At 42.7% G+C, this 21,461-nt stretch overlaps 4 protein-coding genes across 5 annotated transcripts in view; 2 read left to right on the top strand and 2 right to left on the bottom strand.

The window, feature by feature from the left end:
- The first annotated feature begins 389 nt into the window (after positions 1-389).
- LOC135493292 (actin-2-like) lies at positions 390-7,797 on the top strand. 2 transcript variants are annotated; one of them, XM_064780531.1, is made up of 3 exons: positions 390-568; positions 2,610-3,351; positions 6,529-7,797. In XM_064780531.1, the coding sequence occupies exons 1-3, from the start codon at positions 443-445 to the stop codon at positions 7,266-7,268; spliced, it is 1,608 nt and encodes a 535-aa protein (XP_064636601.1). In that variant the 5' UTR covers positions 390-442; the 3' UTR covers positions 7,269-7,797. The 2 variants fall into 2 exon arrangements, with proteins under 2 accessions (XP_064636601.1, XP_064636593.1); XM_064780523.1 differs by lacking the exons at positions 390-568; positions 2,610-3,351 and adding an exon at positions 4,970-5,155 and having other exon boundaries at positions 6,264-7,782.
- Positions 7,798-8,757: 960 nt separating this feature from the next.
- LOC135500189 (short-chain dehydrogenase/reductase family 42E member 1-like) lies at positions 8,758-11,421 on the bottom strand. The gene is made up of 5 exons (XM_064791484.1): positions 11,270-11,421; positions 10,838-10,972; positions 10,436-10,565; positions 9,995-10,068; positions 8,758-9,038 (listed from the first exon to the last, which is right to left on the bottom strand). Exons 1-5 carry the CDS (start codon positions 11,387-11,389, stop codon positions 8,805-8,807), a joined length of 693 nt encoding a protein of 230 aa, XP_064647554.1. The 5' UTR covers positions 11,390-11,421; the 3' UTR covers positions 8,758-8,804.
- Positions 11,422-13,766: 2,345 nt separating this feature from the next.
- On the top strand, positions 13,767-15,285 carry LOC135493287 (actin, cytoplasmic 2-like). The gene has a single exon (XM_064780509.1). It carries the CDS (start codon positions 13,773-13,775, stop codon positions 14,769-14,771), a length of 999 nt encoding a protein of 332 aa, XP_064636579.1. The 5' UTR covers positions 13,767-13,772; the 3' UTR covers positions 14,772-15,285.
- Positions 15,286-16,036: 751 nt separating this feature from the next.
- LOC135493285 (short-chain dehydrogenase/reductase family 42E member 1-like) overlaps positions 16,037-21,461 on the bottom strand; it is a 90,343-nt gene continuing 84,918 nt past the window's right edge. The window contains exons 6-10 of the mRNA XM_064780494.1: positions 18,769-18,927; positions 18,337-18,471; positions 17,935-18,064; positions 17,494-17,567; positions 16,037-16,537 (exon numbers count right to left, since the gene is read on the bottom strand). Coding sequence (XP_064636564.1) covers positions 16,304-16,537; positions 17,494-17,567; positions 17,935-18,064; positions 18,337-18,471; positions 18,769-18,927 — 732 coding nt within the window. The 3' untranslated portion in view covers positions 16,037-16,303. The remainder of the gene's footprint in view (positions 16,538-17,493; positions 17,568-17,934; positions 18,065-18,336; positions 18,472-18,768; positions 18,928-21,461) is intronic.

The following is a 21,461-nucleotide window of genomic DNA, read 5'->3' as shown; positions in this document are numbered from 1 at the left end:
CGCAAAAGGCGGGAACTTCATTGGCATCGGTTTATACTCGTATTCTGCTAGAGGACGTTTAGACTTAAGTGGACTCGTGCTGGACCTCGAGGGTTGTGACTGCTGAGTGCGAATCTCACTTGAGGGCGGTAAAGTTTCATCCTGAACTTCACTGAGGGTCTTTTCCTCGATCGGCACTAGATCCCGGTGCGAGGGAGGAGCATACGACTGACCCTGTTATTCGTGTTCATCTTCGGGACCAGGGAATCCCTTCGTTGCGCGGACAACTGACACATTTCCAAATATGGAAGTATCCTACCAAATATGGTCATTACGTCCGTCGCACTTTGCGTCACGCCACATAAAAACCTCTTGCATCTTGTTTGCGCTGTCAGTTTTCTGAGGTCGAACCGCTCACTCGCACCCTTCTGATTTCCCGTGTTTTCCAGACTTATCTGACATAATGTGTGACGATGATGTTGCTGCTTTGGTGGTAGACAATGGCTCCGGCATGTGTAAGGCTGGTTTTGCCGGAGACGATGCTCCAAGAGCTGTATTTCCTTCCATCGTTGGAAGACCACGTCATCAGGTTGGTAACATAATATTGTCTTCCATTTTCTGCCTTTTTCGACATTTCACTTGGTACATGTTGTATGCATGCATGTACAGTGCCGCCCAAACAGAGCGAGTTGTGCTCAACACCAGAAAAACCCGACCAACGCCGTCCGATAGAGGCCGCCAGTGTAATCAGTCACGTGCCGCCATTGACGAATCAGCTCGCAGCAATCAATCACAATGGCAGCCTCAACGAGACGGGGTGTATTCAGAGAATTACCTTCTGTGTGAGGACACCTTTGAGAGAGGACAGCATTATTTGGTCCCTTGGTCTAAATTGATATCGTATTATACCGCGGAGACACAATGTACCTCAAAAGTACGGCTCGCAGTATGTTTTGGCTAAACGATCGTACGTCTTGTGTTCGAGGACACAGGTGATCATAATCAGGACACCTCTTTATTTAGGACAGCGTCCCTGATGTCCTTGTTTGTATGCTCCCACCTGATATGACTGTTCACCAGAGGATCTAACAAATTTGCAATCAAATTACTGGAATGCCTACATCAATTTCAAACCTGGATGCCAACAAGACCAACCTCCATCCCACCCCATCCCCACCCCACCCCCACCCCCAAGGTAGGAGAGGCCAAGACCACAGTACACCCCCCACAAAATGCCCAACTTTTTTACATTAGACAATTAGATATAGGAAAGCTACCATCAGTAATAAACTTTGGGTGCAGGGAAACTGGACTCATGCAGTCATGATTAGCATGATCATCAAGTGAAAAATGAAATTTTCAAACTTCATTTAAAATCTAGAGTGAAAAATTTAAATCTCAGTAGTATCAGAATGATGGTGTTTCACATTAGCATGAAACAAGCACGATTTAAAACTAGGTATATTGCATAGATCAACCCCCCAAGCTCCCTAGTGACCCCCTCGCAATGACCAATTCAATTTTTTGCTGTCACATCATTAAAACCTCCAATTTCGGCATGGAAGTGGACAAAGAAAAAAATGTTCCAAAACACCAGAAGCAGTGTTATTATGACTCTAGATGGTATTGCCCTCTCGCGGATCTATCGGCAACTAAAATATTATCGCTAGAAATGCCAGTTTTTGAGCCGTAAAAACGCCTCAAAGGCTTATTTTCCTGATTTTCCCTGTTTGAACTTCATCAATGCATGCAAAGCGGCGGTACAAAGGTGGACAAAGGATTTTTTTGACTAAATTCACTGAAATTTCGCACAGTATTAGCTAGACATTAGAGGAAACCAATGGGCTATCGGCAAAGTGCGTAATGCTCCCCACCGCCTGATTAACTCTTCTTTTTGAGATTGCCCTTAGCTAAGCGCACTACTGCGTTGATCGGCCGAGATGGTAATTAGTGCGCATGCGCAAGTTCGAGGTCGGGGATTTCTGGTATTGTTGTCGTACCCAATCGAAAATCCTTCAACATCGGCGTCTTCGTTCAAAACCATGCACCAGCCCTATAACTGTTATGCACTTTTATTGCTCATCAGTTTGATGGGAGAAATATATTGTTCTTTCCATCGCTGATTTTCGAGTATTTGGAGCTTTGGCTGTATTTTATAATCGATACTTCAAATGTCCCATTTGCATTGTTACTGTGAGTGTGACGTCAGGAGCAGGATTGCCTGGACACACATGACATGGCTGACAGCTGGACCTGGTGCTGTTGCCGGTCATGCCGGTGGTGGTTGACATTCTCTTCAGTTCACCATCACCGATTCATGGTATTGGTAAACAATGTAATCATTTTCAATTTCAGCTTTGTGTCATCCTAATCATCATAATACTACTGCTGTCATCCATGGCCCCAGGCTGACTGAGCTCTCATTTACCAGCCTTTGGTTTTTTTCTATTCTAAGTCTAAGCTGATGTCTTGTTTCATTATCGATCAAATTAGTGTTCTTTCAATAACTGGCCATTTTCTTTCAGTCATCTTGGGGTACACCCAACTGCACCAACAACTTTCAAACTTTATTAATTTACAAACACTTGCAACAACACGTCTCAAGATCCTCATACTTTTTATCCTTTTAGGGTGTCATGGTCGGTATGGGACAGAAAGACAGTTATGTTGGTGATGAGGCCCAGAGCAAGAGAGGTATCCTCACCCTGAAGTACCCAATCGAGCATGGTATAGTGACAAACTGGGATGATATGGAGAAGATCTGGCATCACACCTTCTACAACGAGCTTCGCGTTGCCCCAGAAGAGCACCCTGTCCTTCTCACTGAGGCCCCTCTCAACCCTAAGGCCAACAGGGAAAAGATGACCCAAATCATGTTTGAGACCTTCAACACGCCAGCCATGTATGTCGCTATCCAGGCTGTACTGTCGTTGTATGCCTCCGGACGTACCACTGGTATTGTCCTTGACTCAGGTGATGGTGTCACCCACACAGTTCCAATCTACGAGGGTTACGCTCTTCCCCACGCCATCCTTCGTCTTGACTTGGCTGGCCGTGATCTCACTGATTACCTCATGAAGATCTTGACCGAGCGTGGTTACTCATTCACCACCACTGCTGAGAGAGAGATTGTCCGTGACATCAAGGAGAAGTTGTGCTATGTCGCCCTTGACTTCGAGCAGGAGATGGCCACCGCTGCTTCATCCAGCTCTCTGGAGAAGAGCTACGAGTTACCCGACGGACAAGTCATCACGATTGGAAACGAGCGATTCAGATGCCCAGAGGCCCTTTTCCAACCATCTTTCTTGGGTATGGAGTCTGCTGGTATCCATGAGACCACCTACAACAGTATCATGAAATGCGATGTTGACATCCGAAAAGACTTGTATGCTAACACTGTTTTGTCTGGTGGTACCACCATGTACCCAGGTATTGCTGACCGCATGCAAAAGGAAATCACCGCCCTTGCCCCAAGCACAATGAAGATCAAGATCATTGCTCCACCAGAGAGAAAATACTCTGTTTGGATCGGTGGCTCCATCCTTGCTTCTCTGTCCACCTTCCAACAGATGTGGATCAGCAAGCAGGAATATGATGAATCTGGTCCATCAATTGTCCACAGGAAGTGCTTCTAAACACTGATCCTGGAAACTTTCCTAATCCTACTGTTTTAACCTTGATGAAAAGGAGGACCAAATATGTATCAAGGACACTAGCTAGGTTTCAGCCGGCTTTACAAGTCTTGGTGTATTACAATTGCAAAGCTGCTTCTCAGTTGGTTTCAGTTTGCCACTGTGGTTTTGGGCAGCTCCACCTAAGATTTTGACACTGGCCTAATAGCAGTAGACACGTATACTTGCTCAGAAAACTTGATCAGTCAGTTTTAAAACAACTTGAATGCTGAAGATATGGATTATTGAAGATTGTGCAATAAGTTGCAAATTGCAAGATGGGAACTGATTCGTTGTATTGTAGTGTTCATGTACATTTGTATTGTAATTAACATTCCATAAGACAATATGCAAAAGATATTAAAATTGTTTTCTTGAAGTTCTTTTCCATTCTCTTTTGTTGCAAAAATGCAAGCATGAGCTGACTGCGATCCAAATATAAATCTGGTTGGTCCTCTTGCATGGTATTGCTGTAAAACGCCAGGAGTCATCTTGACTTGCTAGATGCAGTACCTATGTCTGCCAGCAGGACGCCATCGGACGTACATGTCTCCCAGATGGGCACTATAGTATTAGGAAGTTAAAATTGTATTGAGATGACCCTGAGCTTTGGTTCTCCACTCAAATGATGTGGTGTTTGACATGTTTGGGCGACTACAGTACGTACAATTTATCAAAGCCATATTCTTAAAGACATGATGTGACTCTCTTGTGCATAAACTATTGAGGACAAAGTCACAACCGGATGCGTAAGGAAATCCGCATCCACAATCCTCGCATGAACTACTTGGATACGACAAGAGCCCAATTTGAGGTATCGGTAAATGCAAATGATCATCGAACACCACAGCGTACACGACAGCGATCGGGGGCATGAAGGTTGTAATGTCTTCTTGTTACGGGTCGCAATTGCTCATCTATACCTATTATTGAAGGAACCTAGAAGGTACAGTTTCACATACCCGCAAGTGAAATTTACTTTATAGGTTCGCATGTTGTGACTATGTCTCAACAAAATTATCTTGAAATGCCGAGAAGTAGTTGTCTAGATCATTAGGTTATAAAACTTGTCGAATGGTTGGGTGGGTGTGGCAAGGAAAAACTAATGAAACCTAGCGCAGCTTTCGACTTGATTATTGAGTCATCCTGCATACTGGTATGTAGCAGCGAAGAAAGCGTGAGCAAGCGCCGATTGCACATGCCAACAGCCTCAACAGTCTGCGCGCCAAATATGGAGACACTCCAATAGCAGCACGTGCCGAGTCAGCCGGCGAATAAAACCATCTCCAATCTTTCACAGCCGTCAGTTTTATCGACGAAGCCAACGGAACAGCAACTTACCTGTATTTTCCCGTGTTTTACACTCATCATCCTACAACATGTGTGACGAAGATAATCCAGCTTTGGTAGTAGACAATGGCTCCGGCATGTGCAAGGCCGGTTTCGCTGGAGATGATGCGCCAAGAGCTGTCTTCCCTTCCATCGTTGGAAGACCCCGACATCAGGTTAGTTGTCTTTACATATCGTGCTTGACCATTTAATTCTTGCCAAATCCTGTCAACTGTGCCAAATTTAATCATACCTGCGTGCTAAAGTCAATGGCAAAATCAATGTCGACATGAGACAAAGGCGCATCCAGTGACGCCAAATGGACGACCTTAGCGAGATATCCAATACATTTTTCATAGATTACCTTAAATAACTTCGAGAAAGCTTTACAAAACTAGGAGAAAACAATAAACACTAATGGTTGGTTCGTCTGAGATGGCAAATGTCCGCGAAAAACCTCACATTAACAGAAAAACGAACATTTTGTTTCGTTGTCATTTTTTCGTTGGCAACAGTGTCATCTACGGTGACAGACCGGTGCCTCGCGTCGGCTTCACCACTTTAGACGACACAATGTGTACAACACGTCAGATTTTCCATCAATAAAGGCTTATTAAGTACCGATATTACCTAAGACAATTTATGTAGGGTATATTTTCAGTTTATACGATTTTTGACCATTTTGGCAAAAGCTTGTAGGCCTCTTAAGTCCAAGACAAAAAGCTCATCACCGATTTGGCAAGTCTTCTTTGTCTGCTGGTCCACCAGCATTCCCAGTTTGATCACCAAATATGGTGCTGCATCTGTCGGCGGTCGCCTTGGCTACCGTAAACTCATGGATGAGGAATGCTTACCTACCTTGGGACGGTCCAGGTGTTTTTATGAACAGATGCTACTTAGCCAGTGCACTATTTATAAATCATAGACGGTAGACGTTTATAGTTCACAAGCAGGTAACATCTACCAAAGGTAAACTCTATCACCTTCAATACTAGAGACGAATTTAAAGCCCCAGTACCTTACAAGCCAGCCGGTATATCACCGCCTGGACAGGGTGGAACAGTTGCATTTATTTATGGCATTAAAATTTTCTTTTTTTAAGGAAGGTGAGCACTAACGAATGATGACTTTCCCAATGAAATATTTCAAACAGCTCGCCGGAGTTGCATTAGAGACCATCGATCAACCCCCAATATTTGTCGTCTCTGTTTCCTGGCCGTCTCTGATCTGAATTAGGTTTTGATTCACGCAATACTGATGAATGTCACATCTTCGTCTTTCCAGGGTGTTATGGTTGGTATGGGACAGAAAGACGCATACGTCGGAGATGAGGCCCAGAGCAAGAGAGGTATCCTCACCCTGAAGTACCCCATTGAGCACGGTATCGTCACAAACTGGGACGATATGGAGAAGATCTGGCATCACACCTTCTACAACGAGCTCCGTGTTGCCCCTGAGGAGCACCCAGTACTTCTGTCTGAAGCTCCCCTCAACCCCAAGGCCAACAGGGAAAAGATGACACAGATCATGTTCGAAACCTTCAACAGCCCCGCAATGTACGTCGCCATTCAGGCTGTCCTGTCTCTTTACGCCTCCGGTCGCACCACTGGTATCGTCCTCGACATCGGTGATGGTGTCTGCCACAACGTTCCAATCTATGAAGGATACGCTCTTCCACACGCCATTCTCCGTCTCGACTTGGCTGGCCGTGATCTCACTGATTACCTCATGAAGATCTTGACCGAGCGTGGTTACTCATTCACCACCACTGCTGAGAGAGAGATTGTGCGTGACATCAAGGAGAAGTTGTGCTACGTCGCCCTTGACTTCGAGCAGGAGATGGCCACCGCTGCTTCATCCAGCTCCCTGGAGAAGAGCTACGAGTTGCCAGACGGACAAGTCATCACTATTGGTAATGAGAGGTTTAGGTGCCCAGAAGCCCTTTTCCAACCGGCCTTCTTGGGTATGGAGTCTGCTGGTATCCACGAGACCACATTCAACAGCATAATGAAGTGCGACGTTGACATCAGGAAGGACTTGTACGCCAACACCGTCATGTCTGGTGGCACCACCATGTACCCAGGTATTGCCGACCGTATGCAGAAGGAAATCACAGCCCTTGCCCCAAGCACAATGAAGATCAAGATCATTGCTCCACCAGAGAGGAAATACTCTGTATGGATCGGTGGCTCCATCCTTGCATCTCTGTCGACCTTCCAACAGATGTGGATCAGCAAGCAGGAATATGATGAATCTGGTCCATCAATTGTCCACAGGAAGTGCTTCTAAACGCCAAAGTAACCGAATGTACGTTCCCTTGCTTCGGTGATAGCAGATAAGGAGGAGAACCATGTTATCGAGGACAAGGGGATGACGCCCGACTTGGTGATCTGGGTTCAATGACTCTAATGCGAAAAGCTTTTGGAAGGTGTGCTTGAATCATACCTAAAGAGAGGGACTGGTCGCAGGCTGACACTGGTCCAGACTGTGATATTATCTCCGTCGTCACATAGGGACATCTTCGCCCCGTTAAAGTGTTGCACGTTCACTTTTTAAGTCTATCTAATGTCATGCAAGGAAACTTAGAACTCTGACCTGACAACTAGCAGAGCAGCAAGTTGAAAAGGATAACTGTGCACTTAGCACGAATCGTTATTATTTGTAGAAAGTGCCATTTTCCCGAACTGCTGATCAAGATATCCCTATAATCATCGTTTTGCAGTAAATATAACATTCTTATATAAAATGTCATTATTTAACGCATAGTCATATTAAACACATCAAATTTTCTAAGTTGCTGTTTTCAACTCTATAGTTAGACATGGGTTTTGCATATGCATGTTCTCATTTTTCCTCCAGCAGTCAGAACGAAGACAGAGGTGGTGTTTGCTCTTTGTCACAACCAACAGTGCTTCGACAACAAGGCATTTTGAAGGATTGATTGAGACCATTTCTAATGCAGTATTTGGTTTCTACACTCCTTGATATGGAGAGGCCTGGGGGATACGGATCACTATCCCAAGTTGTGTTGGTTGAGATGTAATGCTTGGTTGTAACATGATAAAACAGAAGTCCAGGGCACTCGGACAAATAACCGTTTTGCTTGGACTACCTAGCCATATTTATTGGTCAGACCCAGGTAATTGTGGACAAATGAAACTGCCTGGTTTGACCATCTCGCCTTGGTCAGCCCAAAGCTCACAAGTTTGAAGCTTGGCAACAGTTGTGAAAAGACAATGTGTGCCTTTTATTCCATTGACATTGTGACTGATCCTTTTGTCAATGTATTGGGCCTGGCATACACATGTATGGTCTCTGGCTTGGAAGTCCGGAATAAATATGCACAAGCAAGGGCTTTATCCTGTTTGTCCTTTGGTTGTGACAATCAGTTTGTCTTCAGCAATGTCTCCTCACTTCGAGATAGCACTGCTATCTTGTGAGAACTACACAAACCACAAGCTGGTTACTATAGCCATCCCATAACAAGCAATAAGACAGAGAGAGAGGAGTAATTCATCAGAAGTATTTATTTCATTAAATAAATATTACCGGTAGAAACATGATTGTACAAATATCGTCATACAAAGGAACAGATTCCTAAATATACATTTCAATGATAGTCCTGGTTCATTTGAGGGGATTCATTTGTCTTCCTTTGACCACAACTATGACAGATTGATAAACTAAAAGACAGAAGTACTGAGTGGATAACACTAAAGATTACATGTTGTCTTCATGTGTTCAGTTGGTACCATGCCACATCCCCCCCCCCCCCCCCCACTCCCAGAATACGAATGTCAAAAGAATCTAATCGTACAGTAAACATCAATTTGTCACAGGTAGAAAAGACAGAATAATCGAAGCAAATATAAAAGCTATGATGATATTGACCAGATAACGCATGATAAACGACTGTTCCTTTGTCTCCTTCTTGCCATGCCCTAGACTTTTGAAATGTTGTATGACCTCGTCCAATCTGTTCTGTACCGTGGGACAGTAGCCTAGATCCCGGGCAGCTTTCTCAATACTGAAGTAATGGGTCACACCGGTCTTGTACACCTGTGAAGAACGGGATAATGAGAGATTAGGATCTGAAAGACATTGTCACATTCAACCCAGGATGTGGAAGACATTGTCACTATCAAACCAGAACCCCTGGAACCAAGTACATAAGGTTCTGGTCTAAAGCCCAGAATATATTTCATCAATACTTTGATACATCTGACATAGGAAGATACAAGTTTTATCACATTTTGCCCCAGATGTCTGTATTTGTGTCAAACAATGAAAAGAAAGTCTAAAGAGCAGAATCACCCAAGTGGATTAAGTGCCCAAGTGCATCTAAGGCAGTACCACTGAACTGTGGGGGTCCAGACCTACAGCACCAGACTTCATCGTGTCCATGAGCAGAGTGTTGGGGAGAAAAGTTAGTTTGTCTTCGGCCACCTCACGGCCCAGCCGGATTTGGGGGACGGCAACGACGCTATTTTTGAAAGAAGAAGCTGACGAAATAAAAGCCTATTTATGATAAAAATATACGTTTCTTATCTTTCTTAATGAGCATTGTGGTAGCAGAGCGTAGTTAAAGGATTAAAGATCTACGGGAAACGGAAAAAAGAACTTAAGAAACAATTGGAAACGAACAATTGATGATTGAAGTGACGGTAAAAACTCCAACATTCCATGATCGCACGAGCCTGAGGTGTACGTGTATCAATGCATGTGTGTGTACAGCGAATATAGAACCAAACGAAACCAGTTGCAGTCCCGCTGTACGTTCATACGTGTGATTTGCCAGGCCTGAGACACACGAATAATAAGTTCCAGGCACGTATTGGTGGAGGGAAGACTACTGGTGGTAATGGTGTGGAGGATGTAGACCCATCACAGCCAAGGCCAAGGGATGTTGAAGTCTAAGACAGTTCACCTGCTGCAGCTGATGTAGGCCTACGGGGTGAAGGGACCTCGCCGGAGACCGCGGGTGATCAGCTGCCAACCTAACCGACTGTTCTTACCTCAGTCTTGGTCAGGAGAGGTTGAAAATTGTAGACTCGACCAATAATGGAATGTAAGAACTCTGTAATGATAGCTGAAAGAAAGGAAGAGAAGCTAAAACTTCTGGTTGTAGGCTAAGTTTTGCCGTCTACTGGCAGTGACTTGATACTTTTCTCTTGTTAAATAACATACTAGTTACATGTAGTAATGGATTAAAGTTAGGACTTGTATCTTTTGTCTGATTCTGTTATTCTTCATGAGGGTCTTCACCCCCCCCCCCCCCCCCATTGAAAACTCAGAAGTCCTGCTAACCAACTACATTTGATGGCAACCCAAGGACCCATAGTCACTCAAAACATTGGCATTAGGCAAAGGGGCAGTATCGCTACGTTATCTCAGCTCTAACAAACATTCAGAAATGCCTGAATATCACCAGGCTCTTTCAATCTGCTCATACACACCTATAAAGTAAATCAACTTGAGAGGTAGATTGATATATGGTCCACTGAAGCCTAGCCCTTGCACAAGAGGTCTGAAGAATTCAAATGTGTTGATTGGCTTGTTGTCGGATATGAAGTATGTCTGGCCAGCCTGGAAAAATAAGCAAGTGATTTTGAATAACTTTATTTATCTGACTTCATTCTTCCTGAAGATTTCCTCCAGTAGAGCTTCCGCAATTAATTGTTCAGTTCTCAGTAGTGCTGAAAGGTGGCAGAGTGAATATTGATGATCTTCAGACGCAGCAGCCAGCGTTTCTCTTGACTGGCGAGAGAGCTGTCATTTGGCAAGTTGCAAAAAAACATTTTGAAGGACTACCAATCTCCTAAACTACAACACACTTTCATTGTTTTTCCATAACTTACGGCAACTCTGTCTTTCTTCTCACTGAGTGCCTCCCCTGCAAGTATCTCAACCTGAACTAGGTTGTCAATGTGGAGATAGTCGGTGATAGGGTCTGAACCATAACTGAATGCCATCAGACCACGCTCAAGATAGGACTGGAAAGACAAAGATGTTTCAAATATGTAGTTATTGCCTCAAAACTTTATGTAGCTCCTTGTATTATCCTTGAAGCAAATTGTAGGTTACTAATATGTCTATCGTTTTGAGTTCTTACATGTAACTGCACAGGTTTTTACTGATATTCCAGGATTGTCATCGACCAAACCTTAGATACTTAACTCCAATTATATGTATATTGAATTTCCAAAGAGCCAATGGTATAAAGCATGTTGGCCAGATGTAAAAAGGGAATTTGTCATATCTGGCCTGACCTGCAATAGAGGTTTACTTACAACAATTCTAGGAAGATGTCTCTGTTCTGCTGGACCGTAAACCCCAGCCAGCCTGAGAGCGCATGTTGCCAGTTTCCCTCCCCCTTCAACTTGGGAACCATTGGCTGCCATAATAGCCATCTCTGCAATCGCCTTTGTTCGGGAGTAATGGTCAGGGTGCTAGAATGATAAAAAAATGGAAAATTCCTATATTGGAAGAACACCACCAAAATGGCTATCAACAAAATTATGATGAAGAAGTTGAGGGCAAATAAACACATTGGCTGCAAAGAAATACTTAAAATTGCTGTAAAAAAAAATTTAGTGAAAAAGCAATACCTTTTTCAAGATGTTTACTTGTTGCTATGAGATAATGTAACTCTGAATGCAATTGCCCTGATCAGCATAATGAGAGGGGGATTCCATAATCAATATGACTAATCAGCCAATGCACGGGAGAGATTACAGTTTATATGAATCATCCACATTAATTAGCTTCAAAAACTAAGTAGGTATGAATATGGTAAAATAACTTTTTTACCTTCTCCCATTCTTTTGTCATTTTATACATTAGCTGCAGCTCTCCTAACATCCACCATGTAACCCACAGAAGACACCCTTTGGGTTGGTCCCCAGTTCTTCACGTAAGGACACTGGCACGCTTTTATTAAGTGGCATTGCACATTTTTTGAAACTCTGCCTTTACTCTTCATGTATATACAACCATGTCAGGAAACAGCCTTGGTCTGCATCAGCCATAACAGCAGTGTATGACCGGCCATGGTCAAGGTGGCGTGGATAGATTTTTGACTGGCCGCAGCGCCATCAAGCCCAACTCCAACGCAATTGATAACTTCAGTAATACTAGCTGACATTCCAACAAGATGGCGCCAAGTCCACTTGTAAAAACTCGTCCCAGTTGGAAATAATTTCCCTATCCCACAAAAATTCTTTCCCTCGTGGATATCGAAGACGTGTATACTGCGTATTTTACATCAACCATCACTACGAGACTGGGTGTCACCCGATTCATCATTTATTGTCCTCGCTAATTGTCCCCAAGGATAATTTACTAATTACCTAAATGAAATTAGACAACTCATCCAGCAAAAAATCTCGCACTGACCACCCAATGGACACGAGAAATACAAGGATTTGTCAGACAAATATTTCAAAAAGCCCCACAGTATCCGATCCTCAGACAAGGTGACACCACGTCAATTACCCAATTGGGAGCTCTTGATATCCCAAGAGGAAATTAAACAATTAATTATCATTAGAACAAATGCCAGAGCTGCTATTTCTGATATCTGACCTTAGATTAAGTGGCTGTTGTATTGGGTGTGAGATGTCGAAATGTGGGGATTAAATACTCAATATTACTGATGACGATGACTATTGTAAACTCCCAATAGGATAACGACACTTCAATAATTATATATAGGGGAAAAGGTATGTCAATCCTTTAAGTGAAAATTACAATCAGATTAGGAACAAGGGAGCCAGGTTAAATTTCATAATCTCTTCACAAACCCTCATAAAAAAGAATTTGATATCAATCCCCATCCTCATTCTTTCCTGCAGTATTGGGTGTGTCAGAAATTCAGGAAATGAAACAATTTCCCTTGCCAATTTGCGGACACTGGTAGAACGACTTACAAAAACAGTCTCTTAGCAATCTTAAACCAAGATGTCAACAAGTGGAGAAAGTGACAAGGATTCCAGACCAGCATTGTACGCCATACTGAAGAAAAGAGCTGGGATTAATTTGTATGGCTAAATACATTTCATCACATGTTTCCAAACTTTGGATTACTTTTGCTTTTTGCAACTGCATGCAGCCAACGATAGCAAACTAAAGAATCATAATGATAAGTTGAAATACTGCCAGTATGCAAAGAAATGAATAATGGCAAGATGATTCACACTTGAACATAATTAAGTCCAAGACAAAAAGCTCATCACCGATTTGGCAAGTCTTCTTTGTCTGCTGGTCCACCAGCATTCCCAGTTTGATCACCAAATATGGTGCTGCATCTGTCGGCGGTCGCCTTGGCTACCGTAAACTCATGGATGAGGAATGCTTACCTACCTTGGGACGGTCCAGGTGTTTTTATGAACAGATGCTACTTAGCCAGTGCACTATTTATAAATCATAGACGGTAGACGTTTATAGTTCACAAGCAGGTAACATCTACCAAAGGTAAACTCTATCACCTTCAATACTAGAGACGAATTTAAAGCCCCAGTACCTTACAAGCCAGCCGGTATATCACCGCCTGGACAGGGTGGAACAGTTGCATTTATTTATGGCATTAAAATTTTCTTTTTTTAAGGAAGGTGAGCACTAACGAATGATGACTTTCCCAATGAAATATTTCAAACAGCTCGCCGGAGTTGCATTAGAGACCATCGATCAACCCCCAATATTTGTCGTCTCTGTTTCCTGGCCGTCTCTGATCTGAATTAGGTTTTGATTCACGCAATACTGATGAATGTCACATCTTCGTCTTTCCAGGGTGTTATGGTTGGTATGGGACAGAAAGACGCATACGTCGGAGATGAGGCCCAGAGCAAGAGAGGTATCCTCACCCTGAAGTACCCCATTGAGCACGGTATCGTCACAAACTGGGACGATATGGAGAAGATCTGGCATCACACCTTCTACAACGAGCTCCGTGTTGCCCCTGAGGAGCACCCAGTACTTCTGTCTGAAGCTCCCCTCAACCCCAAGGCCAACAGGGAAAAGATGACACAGATCATGTTCGAAACCTTCAACAGCCCCGCAATGTACGTCGCCATTCAGGCTGTCCTGTCTCTTTACGCCTCCGGTCGCACCACTGGTATCGTCCTCGACATCGGTGATGGTGTCTGCCACAACGTTCCAATCTATGAAGGATACGCTCTTCCACACGCCATTCTCCGTCTCGACTTGGCTGGCCGTGATCTCACTGATTACCTCATGAAGATCTTGACCGAGCGTGGTTACTCATTCACCACCACTGCTGAGAGAGAGATTGTGCGTGACATCAAGGAGAAGTTGTGCTACGTCGCCCTTGACTTCGAGCAGGAGATGGCCACCGCTGCTTCATCCAGCTCCCTGGAGAAGAGCTACGAGTTGCCAGACGGACAAGTCATCACTATTGGTAATGAGAGGTTTAGGTGCCCAGAAGCCCTTTTCCAACCGGCCTTCTTGGGTATGGAGTCTGCTGGTATCCACGAGACCACATTCAACAGCATAATGAAGTGCGACGTTGACATCAGGAAGGACTTGTACGCCAACACCGTCATGTCTGGTGGCACCACCATGTACCCAGGTATTGCCGACCGTATGCAGAAGGAAATCACAGCCCTTGCCCCAAGCACAATGAAGATCAAGATCATTGCTCCACCAGAGAGGAAATACTCTGTATGGATCGGTGGCTCCATCCTTGCATCTCTGTCGACCTTCCAACAGATGTGGATCAGCAAGCAGGAATATGATGAATCTGGTCCATCAATTGTCCACAGGAAGTGCTTCTAAACGCCAAAGTAACCGAATGTACGTTCCCTTGCTTCGGTGATAGCAGATAAGGAGGAGAACCATGTTATCGAGGACAAGGGGATGACGCCCGACTTGGTGATCTGGGTTCAATGACTCTAATGCGAAAAGCTTTTGGAAGGTGTGCTTGAATCATACCTAAAGAGAGGGACTGGTCGCAGGCTGACACTGGTCCAGACTGTGATATTATCTCCGTCGTCACATAGGGACATCTTCGCCCCGTTAAAGTGTTGCACGTTCACTTTTTAAGTCTATCTAATGTCATGCAAGGAAACTTAGAACTCTGACCTGACAACTAGCAGAGCAGCAAGTTGAAAAGGATAACTGTGCACTTAGCACGAATCGTTATTATTTGTAGAAAGTGCCATTTTCCCGAACTGCTGATCAAGATATCCCTATAATCATCGTTTTGCAGTAAATATAACATTCTTATATAAAATGTCATTATTTAACGCATAGTCATATTAAACACATCAAATTTTCTAAGTTGCTGTTTTCAACTCTATAGTTAGACATGGGTTTTGCATATGCATGTTCTCATTTTTCCTCCAGCAGTCAGAACGAAGACAGAGGTGGTGTTTGCTCTTTGTCACAACCAACAGTGCTTCGACAACAAGGCATTTTGAAGGATTGATTGAGACCATTTCTAATGCAGTATTTGGTTTCTACACTCCTTGATATGGAGAGGCCTGGGGGATACGGATCACTATCCCAAGTTGTGTTGGTTGAGATGTAATGCTTGGTTGTAACATGATAAAACAGAAGTCCAGGGCACTCGGACAAATAACCGTTTTGCTTGGACTACCTAGCCATATTTATTGGTCAGACCCAGGTAATTGTGGACAAATGAAACTGCCTGGTTTGACCATCTCGCCTTGGTCAGCCCAAAGCTCACAAGTTTGAAGCTTGGCAACAGTTGTGAAAAGACAATGTGTGCCTTTTATTCCATTGACATTGTGACTGATCCTTTTGTCAATGTATTGGGCCTGGCATACACATGTATGGTCTCTGGCTTGGAAGTCCGGAATAAATATGCACAAGCAAGGGCTTTATCCTGTTTGTCCTTTGGTTGTGACAATCAGTTTGTCTTCAGCAATGTCTCCTCACTTCGAGATAGCACTGCTATCTTGTGAGAACTACACAAACCACAAGCTGGTTACTATAGCCATCCCATAACAAGCAATAAGACAGAGAGAGAGGAGTAATTCATCAGAAGTATTTATTTCATTAAATAAATATTACCGGTAGAAACATGATTGTACAAATATCGTCATACAAAGGAACAGATTCCTAAATATACATTTCAATGATAGTCCTGGTTCATTTGAGGGGATTCATTTGTCTTCCTTTGACCACAACTATGACAGATTGATAAACTAAAAGACAGAAGTACTGAGTGGATAACACTAAAGATTACATGTTGTCTTCATGTGTTCAGTTGGTACCACGCCACATCCCCCCCCCCCCCACTCCCAGAATACGAATGTCAAAAGAATCTAATCGTACAGTAAACATCAATTTGTCACAGGTAGAAAAGACAGAATAATCGAAGCAAATATAAAAGCTATGATGATATTGACCAGATAACGCATGATAAACGACTGTTCCTTTGTCTCCTTCTTGCCATGCCCTAGACTTTTGAAATGTTGTATGACCTCGTCCAATCTGTTCTGTACCGTGGGACAGTAGCCTAGATCCCGGGCAGCTTTCTCAATACTGAAGTAATGGGTCACACCGGTCTTGTACACCTGTGAAGAACGGGATAATGAGAGATTAGGATCTGAAAGACATTGTCACATTCAACCCAGGATGTGGAAGACATTGTCACTATCAAACCAGAACCCCTGGAACCAAGTACATAAGGTTCTGGTCTAAAGCCCAGAATATATTTCATCAATACTTTGATACATCTGACATAGGAAGATACAAGTTTTATCACATTTTGCCCCAGATGTCTGTATTTGTGTCAAACAATGAAAAGAAAGTCTAAAGAGCAGAATCACCCAAGTGGATTAAGTGCCCAAGTGCATCTAAGGCAGTACCACTGAACTGTGGGGGTCCAGACCTACAGCACCAGACTTCATCGTGTCCATGAGCAGAGTGTTGGGGAGAAAAGTTAGTTTGTCTTCGGCCACCTCACGGCCCAGCCGGATTTGGGGGACGGCAACGACGCTATTTTTGAAAGAAGAAGCTGACGAAATAAAAGCCTATTTATGATAAAAATATACGTTTCTTATCTTTCTTAATGAGCATTGTGGTAGCAGAGCGTAGTTAAAGGATTAAAGATCTACGGGAAACGGAAAAAAGAACTTAAGAAACAATTGGAAACGAACAATTGATGATTGAAGTGACGGTAAAAACTCCAACATTCCATGATCGCACGAGCCTGAGGTGTACGTGTATCAATGCATGTGTGTGTACAGCGAATATAGAACCAAACGAAACCAGTTGCAGTCCCGCTGTACGTTCATACGTGTGATTTGCCAGGCCTGAGACACACGAATAATAAGTTCCAGGCACGTATTGGTGGAGGGAAGACTACTGGTGGTAATGGTGTGGAGGATGTAGACCCATCACAGCCAAGGCCAAGGGATGTTGAAGTCTAAGACAGTTCACCTGCTGCAGCTGATGTAGGCCTACGGGGTGAAGGGACCTCGCCGGAGACCGCGGGTGATCAGCTGCCAACCTAACCGACTGTTCTTACCTCAGTCTTGGTCAGGAGAGGTTGAAAATTGTAGACTCGACCAATAATGGAATGTAAGAACTCTGTAATGATAGCTGAAAGAAAGGAAGAGAAGCTAAAACTTCTGGTTGTAGGCTAAGTTTTGCCGTCTACTGGCAGTGACTTGATACTTTTCTCTTGTTAAATAACATACTAGTTACATGTAGTAATGGATTAAAGTTAGGACTTGTATCTTTTGTCTGATTCTGTTATTCTTCATGAGGGTCTTCACCCCCCCCCCCCCCCCCATTGAAAACTCAGAAGTCCTGCTAACCAACTACATTTGATGGCAACCCAAGGACCCATAGTCACTCAAAACATTGGCATTAGGCAAAGGGGCAGTATCGCTACGTTATCTCAGCTCTAACAAACATTCAGAAATGCCTGAATATCACCAGGCTCTTTCAATCTGCTCATACACACCTATAAAGTAAATCAACTTGAGAGGTAGATTGATATATGGTCCACTGAAGCCTAGCCCTTGCACAAGAGGTCTGAAGAATTCAAATGTGTTGATTGGCTTGTTGTCGGATATGAAGTATGTCTGGCCAGCCTGGAAAAATAAGCAAGTGATTTTGAATAACTTTATTTATCTGACTTCATTCTTCCTGAAGATTTCCTCCAGTAGAGCTTCCGCAATTAATTGTTCAGTTCTCAGTAGTGCTGAAAGGTGGCAGAGTGAATATTGATGATCTTCAGACGCAGCAGCCAGCGTTTCTCTTGACTGGCGAGAGAGCTGTCATTTGGCAAGTTGCAAAAAAACATTTTGAAGGACTACCAATCTCCTAAACTACAACACACTTTCATTGTTTTTCCATAACTTACGGCAACTCTGTCTTTCTTCTCACTGAGTGCCTCCCCTGCAAGTATCTCAACCTGAACTAGGTTGTCAATGTGGAGATAGTCGGTGATAGGGTCTGAACCATAACTGAATGCCATCAGACCACGCTCAAGATAGGACTGGAAAGACAAAGATGTTTCAAATATGTAGTTATTGCCTCAAAACTTTATGTAGCTCCTTGTATTATCCTTGAAGCAAATTGTAGGTTACTAATATGTCTATCGTTTTGAGTTCTTACATGTAACTGCACAGGTTTTTACTGATATTCCAGGATTGTCATCGACCAAACCTTAGATACTTAACTCCAATTATATGTATATTGAATTTCCAAAGAGCCAATGGTATAAAGCATGTTGGCCAGATGTAAAAAGGGAATTTGTCATATCTGGCCTGACCTGCAATAGAGGTTTACTTACAACAATTCTAGGAAGATGTCTCTGTTCTGCTGGACCGTAAACCCCAGCCAGCCTGAGAGCGCATGTTGCCAGTTTCCCTCCCCCTTCAACTTGGGAACCATTGGCTGCCATAATAGCCATCTCTGCAATCGCCTTTGTTCGGGAGTAATGGTCAGGGTGCTAGAATGATAAAAAAATGGAAAATTCCTATATTGGAAGAACACCACCAAAATGGCTATCAACAAAATTATGATGAAGAAGTTGAGGGCAAATAAACACATTGGCTGCAAAGAAATACTTAAAATTGCTGTAAAAAAAAATTTAGTGAAAAAGCAATACCTTTTTCAAGATGTTTACTTGTTGCTATGAGATAATGTAACTCTGAATGCAATTGCCCTGATCAGCATAATGAGAGGGGGATTCCATAATCAATATGACTAATCAGCCAATGCACGGGAGAGATTACAGTTTATATGAATCATCCACATTAATTAGCTTCAAAAACTAAGTAGGTATGAATATGGTAAAATAACTTTTTTACCTTCTCCCATTCTTTTGTCATTTTATACATTAGCTGCAGCTCTCCTAACATCCACCATGTAACCCACAGAAGACACCCTTTGGGTTGGTCCCCAGTTCTTCACGTAAGGACACTGGCACGCTTTTATTAAGTGGCATTGCACATTTTTTGAAACTCTGCCTTTACTCTTCATGTATATACAACCATGTCAGGAAACAGCCTTGGTCTGCATCAGCCATAACAGCAGTGTATGACCGGCCATGGTCAAGGTGGCGTGGATAGATTTTTGACTGGCCGCAGCGCCATCAAGCCCAACTCCAACGCAATTGATAACTTCAGTAATACTAGCTGACATTCCAACAAGATGGCGCCAAGTCCACTTGTAAAAACTCGTCCCAGTTGGAAATAATTTCCCTATCCCACAAAAATTCTTTCCCTCGTGGATATCGAAGACGTGTATACTGCGTATTTTACATCAACCATCACTACGAGACTGGGTGTCACCCGATTCATCATTTATTGTCCTCGCTAATTGTCCCCAAGGATAATTTACTAATTACCTAAATGAAATTAGACAACTCATCCAGCAAAAAATCTCGCACTGACCACCCAATGGACACGAGAAATACAAGGATTTGTCAGACAAATATTTCAAAAAGCCCCACAGTATCCGATCCTCAGACAAGGTGACACCACGTCAATTACCCAATTGGGAGCTCTTGATATCCCAAGAGGAAATTAAACAATTAATTATCATTAGAACAAATGCCAGAGCTGCTATTTCTGATATCTGACCTTAGATTAAGTGGCTGTTGTATTGGGTGTGAGATGTCGAAATGTGGGGATTAAATACTCAATATTACTGATGACGATGACTATTGTAAACTCCCAATAGGATAACGACACTTCAATAATTATATATAGGGGAAAAGGTATGTCAATCCTTTAAGTGAAAATTACAATCAGATTAGGAACAAGGGAGCCAGGTTAAATTTCATAATCTCTTCACAAACCCTCATAAAAAAGAATTTGATATCAATCCCCATCCTCATTCTTTCCTGCAGTATTGGGTGTGTCAGAAATTCAGGAAATGAAACAATTTCCCTTGCCAATTTGCGGACACTGGTAGAACGACTTACAAAAACAGTCTCTTAGCAATCTTAAACCAAGATGTCAACAAGTGGAGAAAGTGACAAGGATTCCAGACCAGCATTGTACGCCATACTGAAGAAAAGAGCTGGGATTAATTTGTATGGCTAAATACATTTCATCACATGTTTCCAAACTTTGGATTACTTTTGCTTTTTGCAACTGCATGCAGCCAACGATAGCAAACTAAAGAATCATAATGATAAGTTGAAATACTGCCAGTATGCAAAGAAATGAATAATGGCAAGATGATTCACACTTGAACATAATTTGTATTGATGCAATTTTTACATATTTCCATTATATGTATGCAATTGAAAGCGACTTTTGGGTTTATCAAAGAAGCACATATATCAATGTTTTTGCACTTTTGCTTGACCCACAACAATGAAGAAAATTAGGCCTTTCTTGACTCAGTTCTAAAAAGAAAAGTCATTTATTAATAATTTTATATTTTTTGCTATAACATTTTACCTCATCCATATCATACATAAGGGGCGTCGTAAATTCATGAGACTCAATCTATCTTGATTATCGGGGTAGGAATGATGAATCGACCACTTTAATTGAATTGAAAAAAAGTTTTATAGTTCAAATTTATTTTCTCTTTGTTTTATTATAAATGACTAATGGTCAGATACCAAGTTCCAGCTGTGTTCCTAAGTGTGTCATACACATTTTTTTTCACATTATCCTATAATTTTTCACTTCTCTGGAATAAACTATGCGTATTCGATTTCTCAAAATTGTTCAGAGGATGCATCATTTTCTGATAACGCTCTGACCCCTGCTTACTAGGGTCACAGAGATGTTGTTATCTTTTTAATTAAAGTGCTTAGTTCTGGACATGCGGTGGCAGGATTCATGGGTCATCCTAAAGGGAAGTTCATTCTGACTTCGAATTGCCTGACATTCCTAAATCGGGTTGCAATAAAGTTCTTATCATTTTAATTGAAGTGATTACTTTAGACTATGCGATCGTATGGGTTGGGCTGGCCAGAGAAGGCCATTGGCCGTAGGATACATTCTGACAAACAGGTTTTAG

This window comes from Lineus longissimus, chromosome 1, assembly GCF_910592395.1.
Source record: "Lineus longissimus chromosome 1, tnLinLong1.2, whole genome shotgun sequence".
Taxonomy (NCBI): domain Eukaryota; kingdom Metazoa; phylum Nemertea; class Pilidiophora; order Heteronemertea; family Lineidae; genus Lineus; species Lineus longissimus.
The sequence above is the reverse complement of the archived record's forward strand: the minus strand, read 5'-3'. Positions and strand labels throughout refer to the sequence as shown.

What these genes read in the sequence shown, in the direction of transcription:
- LOC135500189 (XM_064791484.1), bottom strand. Translation starts at nt 11,389, where the DNA reads ATGGCTATTATGGCAGCCAATGGTTCCCAAGTTGAAGGGGGAGGGAAA. An exon ending in AGAAGAAAGACAGAGTTGCC is followed by an intron (nt 10,566 to 10,837) that starts GTAAGTTATGGA and finishes TTATTTTTCCAG; the next exon opens with GCTGGCCAGACATACTTCAT. An exon ending in CTCTCCTGACCAAGACTGAG is followed by an intron (nt 9,039 to 9,994) that starts GTAAGAACAGTC and finishes CGTTCTTCACAG; the next exon opens with GTGTACAAGACCGGTGTGAC.
- LOC135493292 (XM_064780531.1), top strand. Translation starts at nt 443, where the DNA reads ATGTGTGACGATGATGTTGCTGCTTTGGTGGTAGACAATGGCTCCGGC. An exon ending in TTGGAAGACCACGTCATCAG is followed by an intron (nt 569 to 2,609) that starts GTTGGTAACATA and finishes TTATCCTTTTAG; the next exon opens with GGTGTCATGGTCGGTATGGG. An exon ending in CATGAAATGCGATGTTGACA is followed by an intron (nt 3,352 to 6,528) that starts TCCGAAAAGACT and finishes CCTTCAACAGCC; the next exon opens with CCGCAATGTACGTCGCCATT.
- LOC135493287 (XM_064780509.1), top strand. Translation starts at nt 13,773, where the DNA reads ATGGTTGGTATGGGACAGAAAGACGCATACGTCGGAGATGAGGCCCAG.